This window comes from Podarcis melisellensis (genome assembly GCF_964234715.1).
Source record: "Podarcis melisellensis genome assembly, chromosome: 3".
NCBI classification, from domain to species: Eukaryota; Metazoa; Chordata; class Lepidosauria; order Squamata; family Lacertidae; genus Podarcis; species Podarcis melisellensis.
This window is the reverse complement of record NC_138530.1, coordinates 79,050,922-79,077,480: the sequence shown is the minus strand read 5'-3', so window position 1 is coordinate 79,077,480 and position 26,559 is coordinate 79,050,922. Positions and strand designations below refer to the sequence as shown.

The 26,559-nt window shown below is 40.1% G+C and overlaps 1 protein-coding gene across 3 annotated transcripts in view; it reads right to left on the bottom strand.

The window, feature by feature from the left end:
- The window catches only part of RNGTT (RNA guanylyltransferase and 5'-phosphatase), a 128,659-nt gene that overhangs the window by 90,702 nt on the left and 11,398 nt on the right, over positions 1 to 26,559 (bottom strand). For all 3 annotated transcript variants that reach the window (XM_081905565.1, XM_081905566.1, XM_081905564.1), the window contains exons 6-9: positions 22,575 to 22,827; positions 17,840 to 17,949; positions 16,633 to 16,734; positions 1,373 to 1,508 (exon numbers count right to left, since the gene is read on the bottom strand). In XM_081905565.1, coding sequence (XP_081761691.1) covers positions 1,373 to 1,508; positions 16,633 to 16,734; positions 17,840 to 17,949; positions 22,575 to 22,827 — 601 coding nt within the window. The remainder of the gene's footprint in view (positions 1 to 1,372; positions 1,509 to 16,632; positions 16,735 to 17,839; positions 17,950 to 22,574; positions 22,828 to 26,559) is intronic.

Here is a 26,559-nt window from a genome sequence, read left to right as displayed (position 1 = left end):
ACTAAACTTAACAGCAGCCTCAGATTTAAATCAACGAACCAAAGGACCAGGGCCAATGACAGTGGTACCTCTGGTTACGAACGGGATCCGTTCTGGAGGCCCATTAACAACATGAAAAGAACGCAACCCACAGTGGCGCATCTGCGCATGTGCGGGTTGCGATTCGCCGCGTCTGCACATGCTGTCATTTTGCGCTTCTGCGCTTGCAGCAAAACCCGGAAGTAACCCTTTCTGGTACTTCCGGGTCGCCGCAGGACGTAACCTGAAAGAACGTAACATTGAAGCGGAAATAACATGAGGTATGACTGTATAATATTTCCAAAGGGAAAGTACATGCTAGAAGCACAGCTACACTGGAAATCACTTACCACAAATTTTAAGCTTTCCACAAAATTATTTTTGTGACATTAAAACAACCAGGGCCACTAAGTACCGTAGGTTTTATCCTCTTAAGCTCAGGGAAATTCCAGTTTCAAATAAAGTCTGGACTTTCCCAGTACAAAAGTCACGCTCTGCATTCAGTGAAGAGTTTGAAGAATAGTGATGGAAAGTGCATACAAGGCTCACGTCTCACTCCTGCGGCTGAGTTTGCCTTGCTTTTTGCAGGCATTGTCTGTATGAACAAGTTCCCTACAGGGAACTTTCTCTCACAGCCAATCCAGCAGTCTTTGGAGCTCCCACCCATCGGGTGCTTTTCTTGCCCACTGCATAATCAGGAGCTCACTCTACGGCTCCCACTCTACCTGTGAGGCAGGTGGGCATGGTTTATGGGGGAGAAGTGTCTTTTGGACCAAATTTGAACCTGTCTTCCTTTAGCTCCTCACAGCTAATTTTATTTATACTGTGACCATTTTGGATAAATCTCTCTTTTGGGGTGAAACTGTTGTATGCAGCAGGATCACAAATGGCAGCACAGAAAGCTATTATGTGTGGTTGTCACTGATCCCTCCCCTCCTACATGTCTTCTACACATGCAGTGAGAAAGAAAAAGTGGTGAGGAAGACTACAGTGCTGCTTCCCCCAAAATCTTGTTTTGGATAGAAAAGAAAAGATCCTGCCCTCCTTATTCTTCTCCAAATGCCAAAGGACTCAGCGGAAGAGTGGAGTATAATTTTACTTTGTGCAGAGCTGCTCAGAGAACTTCTGCCTTCTGCAAAGTCAGCCCAAAGTGACTTGAACAATATGGACTGTCACTACTGGCAATCTAGTGGGTACCTTCACAGAGCCCCAGCTGTAATTTTCTTCTGAAACCATAGAATGGGCAAATTCTAGAAATAATTGGACACTAGGCTTCCCTCACTGTTGCCACACTATCTTAAGCTACTGAAATGAAAGCAGCATGCATATGGTACAGAAAGACAGAGCCTCTTACCCCATCCATCAGAGTATTTTCTAAGTGTACACGTGGATCTTTACGAAATGGAAACTCCAGATTTGATACCTGAAACACTGAGTTATCTCTGTCAATCATATACACTTCATTCTTGCCATCAATCAACATCATATACCTGCAAAGAAAAATTAAAGACAATCAAAGCACTACTTACCCCAAAGCCAGCAGCAGTTTTTATTAACTTCACATCCTTTAAATCTGAAAGAGTACAATTACTACAGACAAGCTGCACCTTGTGACATGTTTGTTTGAAGTCATATAAGCAGCATTATTTCATAAAAAAGGCCAGGATTCAAATAATAATTCATGCTGGTTAAAGCCCCCAAAGGCTTTAAATTAGTTGTTCTAGGTCGGCAAGGAACAAAGTCCTCGTCCTGCATTTGACACAACTGTACAGAACACATACCACTGTAGCAAAACTGGCCTCAAAGTGTATGATGCCACTATCTCTTTATGAAAGCCAATACGCACTGAGAACTACATCATAAATCTTTATGCTACTAACTGAACTGCCTATGAGGTGCTGCAAACTTCCATCTGTCCATATTAGATAAATAACTGGAATTCCATACAGCTGTTTTTCATATTTCATATACAACATTCTAGGAAGGAAGAAAATGTTTGTGTAACACAGCAAACAAAAAAATATTCTATATATTTCAAAGCAGATTTGTCCAATTACTTGTGTACATTTCAGTTACTTTGAGTCCAATGAATAGTATAATTCTCATGCAATTAGTAACTATTGTAAAATGCCATCTTAAAAAGCAAATAAGTATAGGGCAAAATACAAATCAGCAGAAATGAGGCATTTAATTTTTATGGAAGGAAGGAAAAAATACAGGGGTGATACCAACACGTGTGGTAAAATTCTGAAGTTAACAACCCACATCCACATGTGCATTCAGCTTTTATATATTTTTTCCCTGACAGAACAAGTCTTTCATAAAGTGAAGTCCTTTGTTATAATGTTCTTTTGAAGATAAACTTTTATTTTGGTTCAAAGAGCTAGGACATCTGGAAACAAAGATAAAAGATGAACATGGCTATTTTAGTGACCAGGCTCCAAAAATCTGGATGATGTACAATTGATCCCTCTATATCAGTGAATCCATATCTAGCTTGTAGCTTTCTAAAAAGAAAATATTTTAAAATCAAACCGTTTAATTTCCACTGTCTCTTCCTTTTACTTCTTTTATGGGCACTATAGAATAGCATAAGCTGAAATGCAGGAAAGGTAAAATATTCAGGCATCTTGATGCATTTGTTTAGCAGACAGAGCTTGTTTAGAGTTCCAAGATACAAGACATATCAAAAAAAAAATTCACATCCTCATGTTGAACAAATCTTCTTGATGCATACAAATTCAGCCCTGCTGTTTGAAAGGCGCTCCTATGTGTCCAATATCTAAATAGAAGTTGCAAAGTTTATCAACCCATTCAGCTATGTTGGTCAATAATGCTGATTACACAAAAAGTTGACTTATTTTGCCAGTCCATTGACCCTAATAATGTTCACTTTGACTGGCAGCAGCAATGCAAGGTCTCAGACCCAAGTGTTTTCAATCCTGTTACTTGAGATCTTTTTAACAGAAAGTATTAGGAATTGAACCTGGGACATTATGTGTATAGTTGTCCTCTACTCACTGGGTAACACAATAAAGCTCAGGTAAACTTTCTCTGGATTACTAGCAGAGAAGGCAAGCTACTGAAACTGTGCTCCTGGAAACTCCTTATCCCCGCCCAACAGTTTTGTTGCAGGCCTGTTCCTCAAACAATCTAGAACAGATTATTCTCATCACCAGGATGGCCACATATCTCAGTACCAATTACCTCAGCAGAGCCCACTCTGGATGGCTCAGTCAAAGCTACGTCATGTGCCCACTTATGGTGCTACAGTGTTTGACAGGAGGTCCCTTTTAAGTCTCAGCCGACAAAAGTATGGTGCCACCACACATGCATCACTGCAACCCAGAAGTGGCCGGGAAAGGTAGTGGAGCGGGGTGGAGAGGGGATGGGGTCAGAAGGGGTCAGAAGGGGTTTATGCATGCTCCGCCAATGCATGAGGATCAGGAACATAACCTCCAGACTAAACAGTCGCTGCCTGTACTAGGAGTCCTACTCAATATGTACAACAGACACCCCCAATTCTGTCTCCAGGAAGTAGGGTTGTCCTTAGGGAGTAAAACCTCAGATTTGCTCCAAATACAGTGGTAATTCCAGTTGCGAACAGGATCCGTTCCAGAGGTCTGGCCACATCCCGAGGAATTTGCAACTAGAGGTGCCGCTTCTGCGCATGCGCACAGTATGGTTTAGCGCTTCTGCACATGCGCGTGACACGGTTTAGCGCTTCTGTCCATGTGGTGAAACCTGGAAAAATACTTCCGGGTTTGCAGCGTTCGCATCCTGAAAGATACGCAACTAGAGGTGTGCGTATCTAGAGATACCACTGCACTGTCCTAATTTGGAGCCTTTACAGCTCTCTGGTGGAACTACAAATTAAGCAGCAGCAACAACAAAGTCATTTTTGCCATCACATATTTGATCACCTCCTATTTCAGCCTTCACTAATGTAGTGAAGTTGCAGTCCAAACATCTGGAGAGATCAGATTGGCAAATGCTGCCGTATTTGCTTTCCTAGATGTCGTATTTAGTTCTTAGCTAATTGCTAATTTTACCTGGTATGCTTCCTAAATACAGCTTAAGCCAAAAGCACTGACGTCTCCCAGTTATATTCATCTCCTACCGTTATGGCATTCACTAAGTTAACACAAATATTTAACAGCTTCATTTAAGGATGAAGGTACTTTGTTTTCTTATTAGACACACCTTTGCCACATAACCAAAAAGTAAAAATATAGAAAAAATAAAGACCAGCTCACCAATGCAGTCAGGAGAAATCTAATGAACCAGCCATATGCACCCTTTGTGCAAAACCTCACTGGGTATGCCCAACCTTTCCTCTATTCCTCACATTGCTTGAAGTCAACCTTCGCAAAGTTCAAAATCTTAAGAAAAATATTTAATTCCTGGTCAGTCCAATAAAACATGGCACCCACCCTATATGGGATCAACACTGCTCATACCTTGAGTCCATACAGTTATGCTCAATAAACTACAAGTATTTGGTGCTTCTTAAACTTAAATTTTCAAAGCTAATGTGTCTCCTCCCCCGCCTCTCCCCAGGGAGAGTACAGCTACATATAGTATCTAAATCTTACATTCCTAACATGTCAAGAAAGAAACTTACTGGCTGTTCAGCACTTATGATTAGGATTCTACCAGGGGTAATGAAGTACTAGCCGGAAGCTTATTTGACTCTAGAAAAAAATATTGAGCATATATTCATATTCCCAAATCCCTTTGTGCAACCAAGTCAAATAAGCTACTATTGTTACTGAGGGTAAAATATATTCAAACCACTTTATGCATGAAATGAACACTCGCCTATTTCATTTTATGCTATGCTCCTGTGTACGCCGTTATTTTTCAGTGTAACACTCAAATGCAGGCAAAATTTTACATATGCTGTTCGGTGTATGTCATATTTTGTTTGGATTATTAACAAAGCAGATCTACATAACAGCCAAATGAAACCAAAAATTGTCCAGACAGGTGCAATCTGAGAGCTCTGCATCTGCAGCAGAATTGATGAAGGAAACACACAAAAACATTTCCCGAAATAAGTCCCAACAATCTGCTCCCAGTATTTTGGGAACTAAGGAGCATAAGCAGAATTCAAGAATGAAGGAAAACATGGTAACTACAGTAAATATACAATATCCCATGTAGTTCTTTCAATGATAGCCAGGTCTATACAGTACAGAAACATCTGTCTATGTCACTTGAAAGAAAACTCCAGTGACAGAAAATACAACAGTCAGGACACATAATTTCTCTCCGTTTTTTGGCTTCTTCAGTGAAACCTATCATTGCACACTACATCTTCAAATACTACAGTAATGCTCTGTTCAAGAGAAAGCATTAGTTGTATCTGATGCCAGTCAAAATATTATCAGCTTTTCTAACTCCTCTAAGAGGAAAGCGGAGTTTCTTACTCATTTGGGAAAAGCCCAACATACTGTGAGATCCCAAGATAAGCTGTACTATGAAAAATATGTTATAAACTATTGTAATTACAGCTTTAAATGTGTTTTCTGCATTGTGCTCTGCCCTAAAAATATTTAATTATAAGCCATTGATAGGGTATAATCCCATTGCTGCCTTGACTGACTGCTAAGGACATTCCCATTCTGTGCAGGCGTACCCCCACTAACACACTGGTTATGCTCCAGGGCCTTGTACGCAAAAGTGAAATTGCAGAAGCCCCAATAAAAGGAAGGCCAATCTGTTTATTTATTTCACGGCAACCCACGTAAACGTGATCACACGTGAGTAAGATGTGTGTAAGGGGGGGTGCCTGTAATGTCATCATAAAGGGTCCAGCGATTTTAAATGTGATGTCTGCAGAGGAACTCCTTGCCAACCTTTTCCTGTATGTGTTTCTCTCTTTTGCATACCAATTCCATTTATGGAAGAGACCATGCCTTAGTACTGGCACAATAGCACATTTTTTTTAATATGCGGAAGGACCTAAATTCAATCCCAGTATCTGCTGTCAGAAAGATCAAGTAGGAGGTGATGGGAAAGATCTCTGCTTAACATGCTGGAGAGCTGCTTCCAGTCATGTTAGACCATACTAGGCTAGATGGACAAATAGCAAAGCTAATCAGTTCACACCTAAGTGCTACTAATGGAATGCGTGGGAAAATGGTTGTAAAACTGCTGCACTGGTGGGTGCACTGTCACTTATTTACTGCCTTCTGATAGATGTGAATGCAGAAAGTCGGTGATACCTCTGCTAAATACCCACAGCTAGATCAGTATTCCATCATTCTACGCTAGTCTTTCAAACACAAGGCAATTATGTGATGATCCATCCTGCTTATTCCCAGGCACATGCCTGAGATTGAACGTTCTTCCGTCTGAGTACAGAGACACTTTGAAAGGTCAGGTAACAAGCTTCTCTAGGAGCTAAAATTTCATCTGCCACTTGTCTCCAAATATATCCGATATTAACAATGAGACCTTTACATACAGATTTCATCTTAAGATGTAAGTAATTGTACTTCCAACTGTTGAAATTGGTGGTGGTGGTGGTTATGCACCTATTAGTTTATAAACCTGCAGGAAGGGAATGTACTGTTTCGCCTCTGTACAGCACTTAGAAAACTTTGTGTACTTTAAAATATGGAGGAGGTGGAGGAGACAGCAGGAACTTGGAAGGGAAAGCAAAATTAGGACTTGCCAACAAAGTTAAATGTAGGTCATTGTTATGGCCACATATCCACACATGCCGCCCACAACTTGGTAGGTAAAGCAACATAGCCTTGGCTCTGTGACAATGATCTGAAGGCCCTTAAGCAGCTGAAATACTCAGAACGCCATTCACCTCTGAAATACTTTCCCCAGGATACTTTATTTTAAGAAATATCATGTTGCTGGTTTATTGATCCTGTGTCTCTCCTGCAGTTTAAGCCAAATGAACAATGCAACTATGATTTAGTCTATGAGATCACATAGCTTAAGTCGCAAATACAGTTAGATTTCAGCTGTGATCTGAAGCAACTTTTGGGAAGGAATTCAATTACACAGTTAGAGACTCAAGTATTTCAGTGCGTCCCAGGTGTTTAAACAACTTTAATACACTTTAACAATACTGCCATATTAATATTTTAAATTGTAGGTTCCCTAGCCTTCCAGAGCAGATTCCCAGCACATCGAGGGAACTGAGGGGAAGAAGAGGAGAAGGAAGACTGCACGAGTAGAAGGTCGTTCCACTTGTGCACCACTGGATGTCTCCCTACTCCAATCCCCAAATCTAATCAGTTTGGCATCCCCAATGGCACCAATAGTACAAAATTACAAAAGGCACATGACTCTAGAAACCATTTTTAAAATATATAAAATGCATCCAGCTTCCAGTAAAGTTTTACTTCCTAAATGATGTCACCAGCATCCGTCCCTGTGCATTACAGGTATCCTATGTGCTTGGTCCATTTATTGCATCTCTATTTTCTGGTTACTGTAAACATGAGGATTTAGGAAATGGTAACTTCAATTTGCCCTAGGTCAGACACAGGATGACCTCCAAACCATCCTAAATATCTTCACAGAAGCTTACAAAAAGCTTGGCCTATCACTCAACATCCAAAAAACCAAAGTGCTGCACCAGCGAGTACACAATAACCCCTCTGCAGCGCCACAAATCCAACTCAATTGTGTATCGTTGGAAAATTTCTATTACTTCTCCTACCTGGGCAGTTATCTTTCCACAAGGGCCAACATGAATGCCGAAATCCAGCATTGCCTGAGCTCCGCAAGTGCGGCTGTCTCCTGATTGAAGTGCAGAGTGTTTGAGGACCAGCACATTCGCAGGGAAACCGAAATGTTTGTTTACAAAGCTATTGTACTACCAACCTTAGTGTATGCTTGTGAAACATGGACCACTTTAAACGCCATCTCCAACTCCTCGAAAGATTCCATCAACGGTGTCTCCGAAAAATTTTACACATCACTTGGGAAGACAGGTGAACTAATACCAGTGTGCTGGAAGAAGCAAAGATCACCAGTGTTGAAGCAATGATTCTTCAACATCAACTTTGCTGGACTAGTCATGTTGTGCAGATGCCTGATTATTGTCTTCCAAAGCAACTACTCTATTCTGAACTTAAAAATGGAAAGCATAATGCTGGTAGTCAACAAAAGAGGCTTAAAGACTGTCTCAAGGCAAAGCTTTAAAAATGTAGCATAAACACCAACAATTGGGAAACACTTGCCTGCAAGCGCTCCAATTAGAGAACAGCCTTTACCAAAGGTTTCATGGGCTTTGAAGACATTCAAACTCAGAACGCAAGGGAGAAACATGCTAAGAGGAAGGCACGCTTGGCAAATCCACATTGTGATCAACTCCCACCTAGAAACCAATGTCCCCACTGTGGAAGGACGTGTGGATCCAGAATTGACCTCCACAGTCACTTACGGACTCATTGTTAAAACCGTGTTTATGGAAGACAATCTTACTCGGCTACAAGTAATCACCAAAGAAGAAGACTTTCTGGTTACTGTAAACATAAGGATTTAGGAAATGGTAGCTTCACTTTGCCCTAGGTCAGGCACTGAACACACCTTCTTCAACCCACCCTCCAAGTCAGATGAATGTAAACAGAAAACAAGTGTATTGCTATTTTTAAATCCCCAGAAATAGCAAGCCCAATCTCTTTCATCTTTGGGGAAAGAAATTATTTAATAAAGGACAGAATCCAAAAAAGTGTGTTACTTGTTTTGCATATCACAAAGAACATTGGGCTCATGTTCCTCAAACAGCAAACCCTCCATGCCTGCAATGAAGACTTTCAAAAGCAGTTTGTGAAGTGGCACAACAAAAGAAAAGTCAAATATTCCCCTGGGTATATCAAAGCCCTTTGGCAAGCCCAAAATAGTTCTTTGGTTTCTAATAAACAGTCAAGTTAGCTGAATTTGTCATTAGGTGGTAGGATCCCTGGAAATAAATCTGTCATCTTGGAAGGATAAAAATCAGTCATGATTTACTGCCATCTACTGATGCTATTAAAATAAAGCTCAACATTCAGGTGATGTATACCTACTGCCAAAAAAGTTTTAAAAAAACAACTGCACGGGTTTTTTTTAAAAAAGATAATGAAATATAGCAAATAACTACTTACAACTATAAGTTCTATTTGTCAACAGAATGTCCTTTTTTGGGTTGGGGAGGATTCTATTCCCTCTGTTCTCCCTCAAACTGGGTAGTCAGTGCAGCATCAGGGCTGGTTCACCCTCAGAGGTTGATGGATCCAATGGGCTTTCAAATGGGCTTTCTGGCTGATATGACTGCCGAAGACCTAGCTGACCTCTGGAACATCCAAATGGCATGGGCCATTGAAACAATCATCCCAGAGCACCCTTCTCCCACTTTGTGGAGCCTGCTTGACTCCCTAGTATACTTCGGATCTTATGGCAAAGAAACAAGCTGGGAGACAGCTCAAATGTGAGTGGAGGAAAACTCTGGTCAAATGCTTTCAAACACTTGTGAAGGCTCATAATCAAGCCTACCTAGTGGCAGTGAAGGCAGCAGAGGGCATACTTTGCTGCCTCTATTGCATCCTCATTGTGCTGTCCAGCAGAGCTTTTCTGGATAGTATGGGGCCTCTTACATCATGGCCTGAAGGAGGTGGCAGAACTGACAATAGCTCACTGTGACTTATTTGCAGAGCATTTGGAAGATAAAATTGCTTGCTTCCACTGGGATCTTGACTCCACTGTTACAGCAGATGAATCTCAGTGGGTGTCCAGAGCACTGTCGAGTCCTGTTGTGTTGGATGAGTTTCAGTTAGTAAGGATCCATCAGCTTCAGATGATGGCCCAGTTGCACCCCTATCAGGACAGGGATAGCCTAACTTCTGTCATCTATGCTCTAGTAACCTCTAGGTTAGATTAATGCAATATGTAATACTTTGGGCAGCCTCTGAAGATCGTTTGGTGCAGAATTTGGCAACCAGGTTGCTCACCAGGGCAAGACAATTTGAGCATATTACACCGATTCTGGTCCAACTGCACTGGATGACAATTAGTTTCCAGGCCCAAATACAAGCACTATGTCCTTTTAAATATGTTTGTGGGAGCAGGTTTTGAGTTTTTAAAAATGTATTTTGTGTTCTAATTTTGCTTTTTTATGTTGTGAACCACCCTGTGATTTTCAGAAGAATGGAAATATATAAATTTGATGATGATGTACCTGATGGCCCCCAGGTGGTAAGGGGAGCTAATTCCCCCAAAATCACAAGTTATGGTACATAGAAGAGTTTGGATTTGATATCCCGCTTTATCTCTACCCTAAGGAGTCTCAAAGCGGCTAACAATCTCCTTTCCCTTCCTCCCCCACAACAAACACTCTGTGAGGTGAAGGAGGCTGAGAGACTTCACAGAAGTGTGACTGGCCCAAGGTCACCCAGCAGCTGCATGTGGAGGAGCGGGGAAGCGAACCCAGTTCACCAGATTACAAGTCTACTGCTCTTAACCACTGCCCCACACTGGCTCTCCATAAACATACCCATAAACATTGCGGTACTTTTATGTTTCTTAGTTGAGGACATTGTTTCCCAAACTTGGGTCGCCAGCTGTTTTCAGAGTACAATTCCCATCTTCCCTGAGCACTTGTCTTGCTAGCTTAGGAATGATGGGAGCTGTAGTCCAAAAACAGCTGGAGACCCAAGTTTGCGAAGCACTGATCTAGGAGGATGGCTTTCACTTGGCTTCTCTTCCACTTAAGGGTTGGATGGTTCTTGAATACTAAGCTTAGTATCCCTTTCTCAATGTTCTACAATATGAAATTAAATAGTCGTCTACACTTATGCAACTTGAACATTGCGTACAAACAAGAATCCCATTTATTTTGATCTAATTAGAGTACTCTAAGACAAAAGGACTACAAGATTATTATTCACAACACAAACAAGATAATTAGCATTTTGATGTACTGTATCTTTGTAAATAATCGAATGAGCATGTACAGCACATTATTGTATTGGTTATTCCATTTTCAGACTGGCTGATTAACAGTGCTGCTCATAAGCCTCAAGGAACTCTTACAACAATCCAGAAAAAGGTAATAATTCAATTCCATCCAATTCCAAAAAGTATGTACCACTTCATGTGGGGCAAAATCAAGAATGATTATTTTTAGTAAATGTTTGTTCTTTATAACTAAGCATTTACTCCACAGCAGGATACTCAAATGAACTTGGAATCAGCAGTAACCATCTGGGCAGCTTACATGAAATGCAGCACATAAAATAAAGGCTATGCATAAATGCAATCCAAACTTCAAACTTCCCTTCTCCTTCAGTTATGGGAATAAAGACCTCCAGGGAAAAAGAAAGTATTGGTTTGTTTTAAGTACTAAATGTAATAAGCACTACATAATTATGAACAGACTTTAACAAAACTAACTTTTGCAACTGAAACATCTATTCAAGTGATCTAAAAGCTTGGTTCCTCCCCACCACCACCCCAAAACCCATCAGATATGTACATTTAAGCCAGAGGCAAAGAGTTTGGGTCAAACCTATGAAACTTTTTGGACTGTCCCATCAGTCCTCAAGTTCTGGTCCTCCTCAGGGACCTCCACTGTCTTTTTTTGATGGTGTTCAAACAGGCCCGGGAATGTGTCTTCAAACAGCACTAAACATACATCAGAGATGCTTCTTGATTTCCTCCAATGCTTGTCCAATATTTGTTGGCCTGAAAGTAGGCAGGGCACTGAAAGCTCAATCAGTTTCAATATATTTTATGGGAAGCAATTCATAAACAGAATAATAAATAAACAAACTGGAAGAGATCAGGAAGCACTGGATATAACAAGAAACATCAGAGGAGATCCACAAGCTTTGGAAGTGTCCAATGTTTCCTGAGCATTGGTCAAGCACTCCAAGGCCTGATGATGGTGAGAGCTTTCAGTAGTGACAGAAGAAAAGAGAAACACAAAACAACCACTCATCAAGTGTTCTGTGCCACTTGGGTTTCCTGCCTTTTCTGGTCAACAACTTCCATTGCTCTTGGAAACCTTCACTAGAGATGAGAGTTGTTTTATGGAGGGTTTGGACACCATCAGAATCGGTGCTCTGCCCACCTCTTGCTTCCAAAGTTCCTAGTCAGAACCTGAAAGCAACTTAATAAATTGGAGATAAATTTAAGCATCTTCACCAATGTCACTTAAATAATAATAATCATTAAATCTTGGTGAGCTGCGTAGGATTTCTTATGACTGTCAGTCCCATCTAAAAGCATGAGGGGGTTTGATTTATGATGATTCGTACATTTAAAAAGTATCATTTAATCATGGTGAGCTGCATAGTCTTGCTAATGCCACAACTCAAGCAATTTAAAAACAACTTCTGAATGTATAAAACTAGTTACATCTAAATACTGGTGGTGGGAGGAGGGAGATTGCCTTCCATACCACAAGTTTAGTATACTCATTATTAATTATCATTTCATTTTGATGAAAATCAAAATCTTGACCCTGTCCACTTTTGGCATGGGTCCCTGGAAGGTATGCCTGAGTAAACAGCACATTTAAACTAAATAGGGGCAGTAGAATACATTTTAAAAAATCTGAATAAGAAACTGTTTCAAAGCCAAGAAAAGTCAGGATCATTTTAGTTCCAAAATGAACCTGCTTACTCTAATGTGAAAGCAAGGAAAAATTAGAAGCCTCACCAGTTGTCTTTGTGTGGTCTTAAGCCAACACATCCACTGGTTAGCTATCTAGTGCCAGTTATGTCAAAGAGTCCTGTAAGTGTACTTAAAAGCAGGGAAGCTCACTGGTTCAGATCAGATGATACCACTCGGATTGCATAATCTCAAGAAGTCTTGCTGAAATCTGCTTGCTTTCCTCTTTCCTCCCCATGCCTTTCCAAGTTTTGTATTGTGTCCGTAAGAATGTGAGTTTCCTTATCTTTCCTTCTCTGTAAGGGACTTAAGATTTTAAAGGGGATTTTTAGGGGATTTATTACTAAACACACACACACACACAGTCTAACATGCACAGGCAGTATTGTCAGGGATACCAGAAATAGGAACTGCCTGGTATTTCTACAGTTCTGCCTGATCTGCCATACCCTATTACCAATCTGCTTTGTGCTACCTTGCAATCACCACCTTCGTTAAAATATTATAACCAGTTACCTTCCAAGCCACACAGAAGCACTGCACCCTCAGGGATGCAGTTTCAATATGAATCTACAGAAACCAAATTTCATCAACAGCATGGATAAGAAAAGACTTCTCTTACCTAACGTGCTCCAGTATTCATTTTATTCCAAGAAACAAATACAACCTTATTCACCGAGTTTACTAATCCATGAAAATTCTATGTGTTTGGCAAAACTGTGCAAGCAATGTGATTTCCTATTTAAGTGTTTATATACAAAATGAATACACAAAAGTTACAAAGATTTGATTTAAACAATTGGTTTCAAACTGTGGCTGTAAGGAAAGAGACTGAGGTTGCCTAGTCACATTCAGAACAATTTTTGAATAATGCTGTTTTTTACATGGCAGCTACCATGCACTGGTTATTAGAATATAATAGCCATTTCCCATAACAGTTTATATTGAATGTTTTATTGAAAACAATTCCCTCAACCTAAAGAATACTCATCTGTCTATCTCTCAGAATCATTTCAAAAAATTACATGTGTTATCTCAAAAACAAAATTATCGCATTTGCCTAAAAAAACCCCATCAGTTAACAGTTTTTATTGGATAACAAATTTTCTAATCATAAAATTTAGAACTGCCTTTTTCACTATTGCTATCTATTTCATAAACAACCCAAACCCTTTTGTAATATTCTCAGTAGTTGTTTTGAGTCTCCCAAAGATGGGTGTCTCATTCCCTCCCCACACTATTCCAGCCTGAGCATTCACCTCCACTCATTAGAACAAACATCTGCTACAAACATTATTAATGAGATACGTATCTAGGGATTGAAGCGAACCATTAACCACCTGGCCTAATTATACTTTTCATTACAAAAGCCAATCGCAGCAGCAAGTATAGAACCCGCCTCACCATATTGTGATAATTATCTTATTCATACAATTTCAATTTCAATAACCTCATCCTTCCAAATTGGGTACATTTGTAAAACCATACTTCCCTTAGCTACTCCTAACCTATAATATTATACCCCATATCAGGACCACAAGAATAATTTGTGTAATAGAAAAAAATTAGTTTGCCTTTTAGATCTCTTTCTCATGAATATATTAGCATAAAAACATTTCAGAGACAGCAGCAGCTTAATAAAAATCTATTTCAGTAAATTCATTATACAATTCATTTCATGGAACGTTTAGAGGCAAAGTTTTAAAACCTAAATTGTTCAGACATTGAAATTGTATCAGAGTAAGTTCTTTTCCCCTGAGCTCCGTGCCAGAAAACAAGAGGATATATGCAGATGAATTAAACATAAATATGTAAGCACAGTGTGATTAAAGCATGCTTGTATATTTTAGTTAAGTGCAGCATGTATTCTGCAAGAATGAATATATTCGTAGTTATAAAGGAATTGCCTTCTCCAACTCAAAGATTTCCAGTATATGTGAAAGCACAAGTCCCACATCCCTGATATTTATTTATTATTTAAAACATTTGTGTACCACCCTTAATCTTATTTGGATTTCAGGATGATGTTTCTAGATTAACCTTTGTGACTACTACTGCAAATCTTCAAACCCAGTAGGGAAGGAAACAGATCTGTAAGCTAAAGTACTATTCTGTGTGTGCTTTGGTGTGCTGGGTTTTTTGTCATCATCATCATCATCATTATTAGAAACGTGTATAGGCAGCCACACAGCCTACAGAATTACTAAGAAGGGATTCCACAGTTTAGCATCTTTGCTCAAGGTGAAAAGTTGTGCATGGTGTTTTGAGACAGGTATAGCAGAAATGAAAGCTGATCATCAAAGCCAGGTAAGTTTTTCCCAGTAACAGAGAAGACAAAACCTAGTAACTCCAGGAGCTAGCCGTGAGTAGATATTACACACCCAAAAATAATGCAGGATGTCAATGTGTGCGACTGCATTTCACTTTCCAGTTCTCCATATTACCATGAGGAATAATGGGGAGATGGATGGTGTGCACTGTTTTCTAGTGTAGTTGTGAATACAAAAGTATAGAATCTTTAAGTCCTGGTGTACTTGGTTCTTCTCTGACTATGCTAGTAAGTGGCATTAACATGAGCTGGCCAGAAAAACTGGTCCTGTGTTTTCTCTGCACAACGATGTGATCTTTAAGACTACCAAAAATATTGTGTGCCAATAACCATTTTCAGTGGTAAACAGGAAGTCTGCATGGCAGCAATCAATTCACCCTGTCAGAAAATGCAGTCTCAGTTTTCCCCCATCACCCAGCATATGCAAAGCTTCTAGTTTTTAGGAATATGGATGAAAGTCTTGGTAGGAGAGCACAGTAACCAAAGGTGACTTAACTATCACCCAATAACCAACAACTCCAGCCAACAAGATCTAGTTAAAAATCATTATTTACTCAGAACAAATTCAGAGAAAGCTCACATGACTACCACGTGGTCCAGCAAGTCTATTTGTGGCTTAAGAGTGGCAAAAAGAGAGCACACTTGTTTTGATGTTGCATGACTATGTATTTTCATACTCTAGAAACTCTCAAATAAACTAGAGTATGTACATACATTTCTTAACCTTTCTAATAGACAAATTATACATTAGATTGTACCCAAAGTCAAAGGAACCCCAGCCTAGGAGGCAATGCTGACTGTCTGAAAGAGCAAACTTTGGGTATACAGAGTAGGCAATAACAAATGACAGGGGCATATGGCAAATGCAGCAGGTAAAAACAAGGCAACAGAGTTTTGAAGAAGACCATGTCTTCCTCAGCGTAACACAGCAGGAGAGCAGAAGAAACACATAATTCATTACAGTATTGTAAAGATTTAAGTAGTTAACACCCAAGGTCAGCACAAGAATAGAGATGAGAGCCAGGGCGGGGGGAGGGTATGCACAAATCTTTTTAATGTACAGGGTGAGTCCTTTAAAAGAGGCCCTGTGGATACAGAGTACACATGTTCCATGGAGCCTCTTTTAAAAGACTCACCCTGTATAAGCAAGTCTAAGCAAACAGTATACTGTCTCCTTGCATAAACTCTAAGTACCATTAAAGAATCCCAACAAAAGCCAAATCATATAAATTAAAATAGCTTTTTTAATTACAAGCTTGCTAATATTTCTTTCTGCTTCTCATTTGGTAGGCATTTGTTCAATCAGTTATAAACTCTTTTGTACTATGAGTGGTATTACATAATATGTATGATGGATATGTATACTGCAAAGCATTGCAAAATCAGTTAAAACAATAAATTAAAACTGTGGGAAGATCAGTTGGGTTGGGTCTCCTGCAGAATGAGCAAGCTGAAAGTCATCCTAATAAAGTTTTAGCAGCAGTATTATTAACAATGCTTTCTAATTCACAAAGATGTAAGGCTGTGCAGCAAAAAAATCACACCCCATTTTAAAAAAATCACACACAAGGACATGCATTATGCATATCAAAAAGGTGGCATGTCAGAACAATTCATAATTTGTGTTTGGAACACGAATTTATAAAGAAATTTCAACTTACCGAGTTCCATCTGCTTTCCAGCTTACTTTGTATGGCTTCTGCTCTAAAAGTTTAATATTTTGCTCATCCATAGAAACAGGTTGTGCCCCGGGGAATCCAGTTCTAAAGTTTGGGGAAAGAAGCCTTATTAATATCTTGCAGCATCACTCTACAATCAGCCTTTCTTGGCAATCAGCTTTCCTGAAATAGTGGCTTTCAAACAGGAATCACTTTTTTGGGAAGATGGAAGTGCTTGCAAAATGTTTCCGTCTTGTGGCCAAAATGACTGCTTAGGATTTTGGTATACTAGGTAAAGGTAAAGGTAAAGGTACCCCTGCCCGTACGGGCCAGTCTTGCCAGACTCTGGGGTTGTGCGCCCATCTCACTTAAGAGGCCAGGGGCCAGCGCTGTCCGGAGACACTTCCGGGTCACATGGCCATCGTGACATCGCTGCTCTGGCGAGCCAGAGCTGCACACGGAAACGCCGTTTACCTTCCCGCTAGAAAGCGGTCCCTATTTATCTACTTGCACCCGAGGGTGCTTTCGAACTGCTAGGTTGGCAGGCGCTGGGACCGAGCAGCGGGAGCGCACCCCGCCGCGGGGATTCGAACCGCCGACCTTTCGATCGGCAAGCCCTAGGCACTGAGGCTTTAACCCACAGCGCCACCCGCGTCCCTTTTGGTATACTAGCTGCAGCTAATATCCACACATTAAATCTTTCAGAGCAATTGAATACTGGGCTCCCCCATCTGGGACAACAGCTTTTGAAAGGGTCTTGTGAGTTTCCAAAGCAAATTCAAAAATATTATTCAGGTAGTAAACTTGGTATATGCTCAAAAGGCGATACCCACCCAACTAACTCAAACTCAGTGTACACCCACCAGTCCATTGATTTCAATGGTTCTACTCTGAGTATGATTATCACCCTCAAACAGTGGTTCCCAATTAGTATCTGTGGTAGTTTTTTTCCATGCAACTTCTGATACCATTTCAATTCAGTGAAAGTTTAGATGAAGATTTCTACTTCCATATCTTGCAATCAGCATCTTTTAATTAAGCACTTCAAAAAGGAGGTAACAATTATCTAAAGATGCCATTTACTGAAATATTTCACTTTTATATTTTTAAGAAACCTAGTATCTTTAGAGGTATGGCAGACATACCTATTTCTAGTTTACAGTATACAAACTATTTATTTTTGTTTTTTTCCAAATATGTGTTTCCATACCCTTTCCAGCCACAAAACTGCTGGCATTTGCGTTGTATCTCTCCTAACTTTGGTTGAGTTGTTACTTGGGTTACATGCTTAACTGATATTCCTTCCAAGAACACAGCACCCTAAAAATAAACACACAGAACAAAACAATCAGAATACAACAAACAACAGCCTGAAAATCTGATGATATGGTTATCCAGATTTCAGCATTAAGTAGGTACAAATTCACATTTGAAGTAAGATTTAAGAAATTAGATTACCGTACACTGCTATTTTTTGTCCAGCACATTTCTGCTGATGCAATTTTAAATTTTACATGGATGATGTAATCTAAAGCTAGTCACATCCATTGTTTTCAATATGTCTGCTTTAAGTTTGTCTTAGATTCAACCTCTGATCTCCACCAAACATTCCCAAGTACCATAGTTTTCCATGTATAAGACGAGGGGCTTTTTACGTTAAAATAATGTTTTAAAATTGAGGTTGTCTTATACATGGATAGTGTTGAGTTGGGACTAGGGATTGGTTGCTGCCGTGAGCAGAAGACTTTCAGCGACGGTAGTGCGGGTGATTCATTGCTGCGGCAAGGGTTTTTGTCGACTAGCCGCTGCTGCGGTGATATGGAGGGTGATTTGCAGCTGCCGTCTGCAAGCAGTGAGACAACTGGTAGCTTCTTTGTCGCATGCAATAGGAAGTGTTGGTCAGGCGGGTGAGTTAATTTTGTCCCCAAAAATAGGGGGCGTCTTATACCTGGGTGTGTGTTATACACGGAAAAATACGGTAACTTCTGGATGTAGATATTGCATAATTGATTTAAATGTGCCAACTGATTAATAGCAAAATCAATATATCTTCATATTATGCTCTGTTTAACAAGGATAACAAACTGACTAGGTTCCCCTGAAGCAGTGCCGTGTGTGTGTGTGTGTCATTTTTACTGTGCCCTTCCTCAAGGCAGCTCAAGGTGTAACATAGGGTGCACCTTGGTGTTTTTTTCACGAAACACCACCGCTGTAGCCCAACAGCAATTTACTCAAGGTCACCCACTGAGCTCCATGGCTGTGCAGATCATATGAATCCAGCTGTCCCTGATCCAAGCAGGGCATGACCAAGTGTACCATTGTGAGTGGGCTGGAGCAGCTCACAAGCACCTATCTGCAAGGCTTTCACCTGCCCTGCATCTCCTAAAAAAAAAGCACAATAAATCCAGACCAGGAAAGCAAGCACAGGACCCGGGCGATATCTAAAATTGATTTTCTTTCTGACGCTGCTCAGAAACCACATCATGCTTCATGTGACCTTTCTGAACAAATGTATACTGTTTATTCTGCCATGCCTATCTTATAAAGCTGTTTGTACAAAGGAAGTTCAGAACAGGAAAAGACCTTTTCAACCAAAGATACCCATATTTTGCACACTCCAAAAGCCACGCTATCTTCTCTTATCTCTACATCTGCAAGCTCAGCTACGCTATGCACAGTTAAGCTTCAAAACACACAAGATTTCACATTAGACAAACATGCTTCTCAGTTTTTGCTTTCATAGGGATTGAACTGCGAAAAAAAGTATTCTAAGCCTAATTTGTCTGTTATCAACTAGCACACAGAAGTGTGTTTTACAATCAGAATTCAACTATTTTGCCCTTACAGAATTCAAACATCAGCCAGTGAAGCTGCTACTGTTTCGTTATCATGTATTAACAACTCTTGAGAACTGACCAACCCAACAGTGCTGAAAGTCTAGGGAAGCAATGGAAAAGCTTCCCAGCAGCTGGCTGCTAGATACAGGAAATATGAAAGGTATTACGTCCTGGAATGTTTCCAATAAATATTTTCTCTGTACATCTTGTGAAGTTCAAAATTTATCAGACTATTAATTTGTTTAGACAGCCCTTAATCTTTAGGCTATGTCTGGGGAACTATTGAATCTCCTTACTTTGGGTCAAACCTGACCCACTGCCAGTCTTAGAAACTCAGATACATAAGTTAGGCGCCAAATGGCTCCTTCACCCAGGGTTACAGTCACCAAAACAGTTGGCATTTGGGGGCCCGCCGGCTTGAAAGTCATGTTTTTCAGTATGACTTTTTGGTTCCTGAAATTCATTCTGATTGTGCAGGTAAAATATAACTGACAGATTTCTACAGAATGTGTTGCTAGTGCGTGAAAACAGGCAAGGTCCAATGATCTCAAGGCATGCACCTCCAGTTAGCGGAGATATCAGGTGCTATCCTGGCACCCAGGCATCTTCACTTGGTCCTAAGTGGCCAGTAGCCAGGTGCAAAATGTGCCTGGCAAATTTTAAATGCTGCCCATAGCACATTTCCAACTGGCCAGCCGCCTTCTTCTCGGCTGTTTGTCATTTTCCGAGAGATGGCTCTGTTGTTCTCCCAGTCACCTGCCTGCTTTCAATTAAGCGGGGGGTGGGTGTTTGGATTGGATAAGTGTCTGTGAATGGACATAAGGATAAACTGTGTGTGTGTGTGTGTGTGTGTGTGTGTGTGTGTGTGTGTGAAATGAGAGGTATATGTGTGTGAACAGACAAACAGATGGCGTGAGGCATGTATGTGCAAGAGGTATGAGTGATGAACAGTGATGAATGGCTCTGGCCTTGCCCACTGCCAACCGTGGCTCTGCCCACCACTGGCATGCAGTGCCTAAAACATTACACCTGAGGGAATGCGGCCCCTTAGCAAGAAAAAGGTTCCTCACTCTTACATTCGGCTAATGGTAGCTTTTTAGTGACCTCAGCAACCAAAATGCTAAAGGATACCTGACAAGCTCTTCTCCTCATAGTTCTGCCTTCCTATAGTTCAGTCAGATACAGTGCTGCCTCCTTCTCTATTCAGCTACTGGCAAAGCTAAAGCTTTCAATAGAATTCTTCTTCCCTACACTCCTTGACAAAGAGTGCATCCAAAGCTGTAAAACTCAATTATATGAATATGCATATTAACCAAACTATTCTACTCGCTCGAATCGCTTCATCTTTGAATTCTGCTTCAATTATTAATATGCTTATTCGCACAATTTAGCTTTATGGTTTTTTTCAAATGACTAGGTGATAAAACGAGGGACAGTCATGGAGCTGCATCTCTTCCTCTACTGTGGTTTTGAATTAACAGATGAGAATTTAGTTTGAATAAAAGAGGATGCAGCCTAATGCGTTCATGGCAGACCACACTTTCCTGAAGAAGAGATAACGAAGGGAAACTACCATTGCCCCAACCATTCTAGTTATGCTTATGGAGGTTTGCCCTATGCCAGAGAAACGTGTAATTAAAAAATAATAATTAATGCACACATCTGTAGTATAGCATCACTTTCAAAATTCTGGGTGTTAAAAAACTCCTTCCGCTGAGTATGAACCACTGCTAAGCCCCACCTCTTAGTAGCCATTCAGAACTGATGGCCCTGCAGTAAGGAAAAGGAAAGCAGCAAGGGAGGTAAGAGGCACACAGTCCTCAACATCATGTGTACCTGCTGCTTCACCAGCTGGCCAAAGATCAGATGTTTAAGATTATAAACCTCACTATTATTTTCAAATATGCCAAGAAAGGCAAAACAAGCAGATAAAATATATAGAATGTGAAACCCTATCCAATCAAATACCAAAACACAGTCCATTTGCTGCAATCACATCATGCAAAGAAAGTTCTGTGACCATTAGTCACAGAAATCTATTTTTAAAAGTTCACATAACTGCTTGCCATGTCAACTAAAATAGATAAGGTTATGTACAATCTGTTTACTAATTTAAGCATTCAGAATTTCAATTTCGCGGCTAGCTGAAAAGCATCACAGTTGTGAATTTCCATCCACTAATTAAAAGTCCCACGGCTCTACTCAATGAAAGAAAAACTGTTCACAGAAAAGCCATTAAGTTACCAGTTATGAATTTACATGACTCTAACTCCCTAGAGAAACACAATTCTAAACTTTTATACCCCGAATTTAGAAAACAAAAAGGGTTTTCATCATCTTCTGTATCCAGGTTCCTTGTACTGGAACTATTCTTCCCTTACACCCCAGAGTTATCCAACACAAAAATAGAGTGCTCATTCTGTAGCAAAATTTTTAGATTCCAGAGCATTTCAAAATTAAGCAACTACTTCTACCCTAAGGAAATTGCATAGGATACTAGATATAAATAGCTATCAATGTTTGTATTGGTTTATTATGGAATTCCGGACCTTTTGAATGAAGTTCTGGTGGTTGGTGAAAAGGAAGTGAAAAGAAAGCATTGAACAGTAGGATGGAAACACAGGACTACCAACCAAAGCAGAAAAGGAACAATTTCAAAGCCCTTTTTCCTGCTTTCCAGAATTTTATCACACTTGCTGCCTTCACTCCTCCCGACCCCTGACACGCTGGGATCTGAAAGTCTTGCATTCGCCCAGAGGTACTTAACTTTCCTTCTGTCAACATTAGAACTCATCCCACCACCATCGCCATGCATTTTAGAAGCTGCTTAAAAGAAGAATATGTGGCTAAATCCAAAACATTGGTGTCTGCAACCCAAACATCTTGTTTGTCCATTTTCCCAGCCCATTCTGTTTGCACTCTATGCAGAGTCTTCTACTTTTTACATTTCAGGAGCAACTCTGTTGTCCTAGTATAGCAAATAACACAAAAACAGGTTCCTTAATCTCTGCAGTTCCAAAGGAGTGTATCAGACTCTGATCAGCACAAGAGAGTAAGTTTGTTTTAGCTAATTTCAAATACAGCTAAGCTCTCTTGGGACAACATTACCAGCTTTAAGTGTTCTTTTCTTCTTTTGCCTGAAAATGAAGTCGATGACCCAGCTTCTGATTCGGGGGTTCTTGGTTTGCAGTTATCATCCTCATCCTCTTCTTCATCTTCATCAAAGCACCACTCTGGCAAAGGGGGAGGGGTCGGCGCCTCCACTCCATCGCCATATCGACGGAAGAGTTCTTTCAAATAGTCACCTTTATAAATACCAGGTGGTCTGGCTTGGGCAAAAATAGCCACAGCTGCTTCAATGCTGCAACAAAGCAGAAATTGTCAGGGAATTATTTCAGCACGTTAAATGCTTTGTTTCTGCAACCCCAATCATTCTGATCCCCAACAAGGTATCACCATAGTTCACCATAAAATTTAATCAATATTTTGCTCAGGTTAAGTAAGCATATAATTAAGTATACAGAAAGAGCCTCAAACACAAGAGTGCATTCCTTACGATGACAAAATGACAGCCCTGCTGCAAAATGAAGAAAGAATGCAAGGAATCTTCCCAACTAAGCCTGACTGAAATGCCATAGCAAGGCTCAGTGCTGCCCACCCATTTCTGCAGGGTAGATTCAGAAAGTCTCCAAACCTATGACAAGCCTCAGCCTACAGGACTGTAACTCAGAACACTCTATGGTCCACAGGGCATACAAGTTATTGTAATGCTGAAACAGGAGTTCTTGTGGCCAAACCTTGGGGTCCTGGCAATACCTTACTGAGCCTATGAGAGTCCACAGACATATATTCACTGAAGATCAAGGCAATTCAGAGGACATTCCCCATAGAACAGTACCTGGCGAAAGTGCATATTTCAGTATCTTACTGATACGCCAAGAGAGCAAAAAACTGGCAAGAGGAACAGTGGATACTAGCTATTTTCAACGTCTGCATCTTAGGCAAAATACCCAGTTTTCCTCAATACTGCACTTTCCCCCTGCAAATGCAGGAAATGACAAATAATAGGCATTTGGCAGCCCTATCATGTATTAAGAAACAGCCTGGTACTTTCATGGAGTAAAACTGCCTTGGGGGAGATCAAGCTGATTGCTAAAGGAGAGTCTGAAGTAGACTCCCACTGTTTAACTGGAGAGTTCTCCATCTGGACAACCTTTCCATAAACTAACTCTAAAACTCATTTCAGAAGTCACTATGTATCTACAGCTTTTCTACTTCATATGCTAAAGGGATGATGTGGATGGACTATTCTACAAGGAACACATTTTTCCACCAGTAAATAATGTCTGCTAGCTTTAAAGAACAATGCAGCAAAGGGGACTTTTCTAATGGTAATGAATCCACTCTATATAATTGTCACATTAAGGAAATTCTGCTAATAGTCTCTCCCTGCTCCCCGTTTTTTAGTAAACTGTATTTTAAATCTGCTGCATTAGCCCACAATGGTTTGCCTTTGGCAAGATGAACAAGTGTAATTACTAGTTAACTATTTGCCAGAGGAAAGCTATCTAACATGATGTGCTAAGACCTTTCCTCAAATACACACAACACACAAAAGTATATTCCTGGGATAATGTGCGTCCATAATGAGTTATATCCAGCAAAGACACAATGAGTAGACCCAATAAAATGAATGGATTTAAGTTAGTATTGACTTATGTCTAGAGATTTCAAAGAGTATAACTTAGTTGGGAATACAACTCAATGTGCTGCTGATAATATCAACCTGCTGGTGGAATAATGCTGTTTGGGATTTTGTCAGCACTTATTCCAGAAATATATGGCTCACCTTTACTATTTAGAAAAGCTAAACTATTTTTCTGGTTATTGTTTCTCGAAGTACATTTAATACAGTATTGTGATTAAAAGTATATACCACATTTCATTTCAAGAAAAAATACCTAGGCAGTTCACAAAACAGTAATTAACTGGTTGTAATTATATTACTTACATTACTATATATATTTATATCTGAGTAAACATATCTATTTATTCCAATTCATTTTAAACAGCCATTTTAAATAATCAGTCCTCCTGATTTAAATGCTTCCATTTTATTTGTCTTGTTAGCTATTTAAGGTACAGCACCACTGCATGCATCTATTACATCTAAAAAGAGTATGTGCTTGAAGATGCTTTCAACACACAAAATCCCACAGCAAGGGTCAAGACAAACATCATCCTTTTAAACTTCAGAGCAAGCCATTTGGCAACAAAGTCAATAATGAAAAAGGACAGTGGGCAAAAAGAAGTGGGTCACAACCACCTTCAGGATTCATGAAGTAACAGAGAGGAAGAAGAGGAGCCTGCTGGATCAGACCAATGGCCCCTCTAATCCAGCATCCGGTTATCATAATGGCCGATCAGATGCCTATGGGAAACCAGCAAGCAGGATTTGTGCCCACTCCTGTGTTTCCAGCCAGGAGTGGGCACAAATCCTGCTTGCTGGTTTCCCATAGCCACTCCAGCCAGGAGTGGGCACAAATCCTGCTTGCTGGTTTCCCATAGCCACTGGTATTCAGAAGCATTGCTGCCTCCAACAGTGGAGGGAGACCACAGCCATCATGGCTAGTAGCCTTTAATAGCCCTCTCCTCCATGAATTTGTCTAATCCTTTTATAAAGCCATCCCACTTTGGGGCTATCACTGCCTCCTGTGGCAGAGAGTTCCACAGTTTTAACTATGCACTGAGTAAAGAAGTGTCTTTTCTTTTATCTGCCCTGAATTTCCCAACACGCAGCTCCAAGGATAGATACAAAAATGCAAAGTCTGTAACATACATTATCGCTAATCATTCAATAAGTGACACATTGTGGTATGTAGACTTGCCAAATCGATTTAGGAATAACAATTGCACAGTCAGATGGCGTATGAAGTTTGCTATCACTGGATTTGTTGGCAAAGTTTGTAAACACCAACATTCTTTGTCAAACTTATGCCCTATTCAGAGACTTTGTAAACTGTAAAGTATCCTGTAAAATCATGGAAAGGATACATACATGCTTTTTAGCAATTAAATGCATGAGAACATTTACGTGATTTTGGACGAGTGAAATTATTCCTGCTCTTAATATTCTAGTGAAAGACCTTGGGCTAAAAGCTCCTGTGTTAAAATAAAGGTATTTGTATGCATGTTTTTAGGGGGGAAGGACTGGATGTTGTTGCCAAGTGCAAAAGACCTGGTATTGTTAAGCTTTTTTATGTTTCTGGTTTAAAGGCACTATTATTAATGTGACACCTTAAAAACCTGTCAGTGCACAAATAATACTAGGACAACTTATGAGGACAGCTACAGAAAAACAATTTTCTGATAAACAGAAGAATCTTTTCACAGCTGCAAAACAAACATACCCAAGGGCTAAAAGATAAAGCTAGAAAATTAAAACTAGAAACATGGTATACATAAAATCCACTGAAACTTTTCATCAAAGCAAATCAACAGCAGAATGGGTAACTTTAAGCCCATAGAAGCCCATAGAACAGAGTATCTTAAAAGAAGATACAATCCAATTCAACAAGATGTGTATATGAAATATCACGATTCAAAGAGGAGCTAAAGGATGCAATGGTGTTTACAGGATCAAAATGTTTAAAAACTAAGGGTTGCATCCAATACCATGTGAGCAGTATTCTGCACACACACACAGTGGCACTATTCCTTCCTCTCTTCTCCCCATGTGCCCCCTAAATTTGCTCCAAAGGGTCCCCAACCCCTAGTCTGCTGCATGAGCAAAAAAGAAGTGTTGGATGCAATCCTGAAACTGCCTGTAGCTTGCCTCAAGGGGCAATTGCATCAGTTTTCCACCTTCAGGCAAGGGGAAGAGATAGAGAATGAATTGTTTGTTTCCAATTTAATTAATATGGCTGGCAGTTTGTCAGTAGACACCAGACAGTTCTTCTTTCTGCTAGAACTACACCTTTGTGGGTGAGAAAAAACTTGTTTGTATGTGTTTTGATCCAACTGGAAAGAGGGCCAAGGAGGAACACAAAAGGAGCAGCAACCAAAGGTGCATAAAACCCAGCTGCCTGCATTA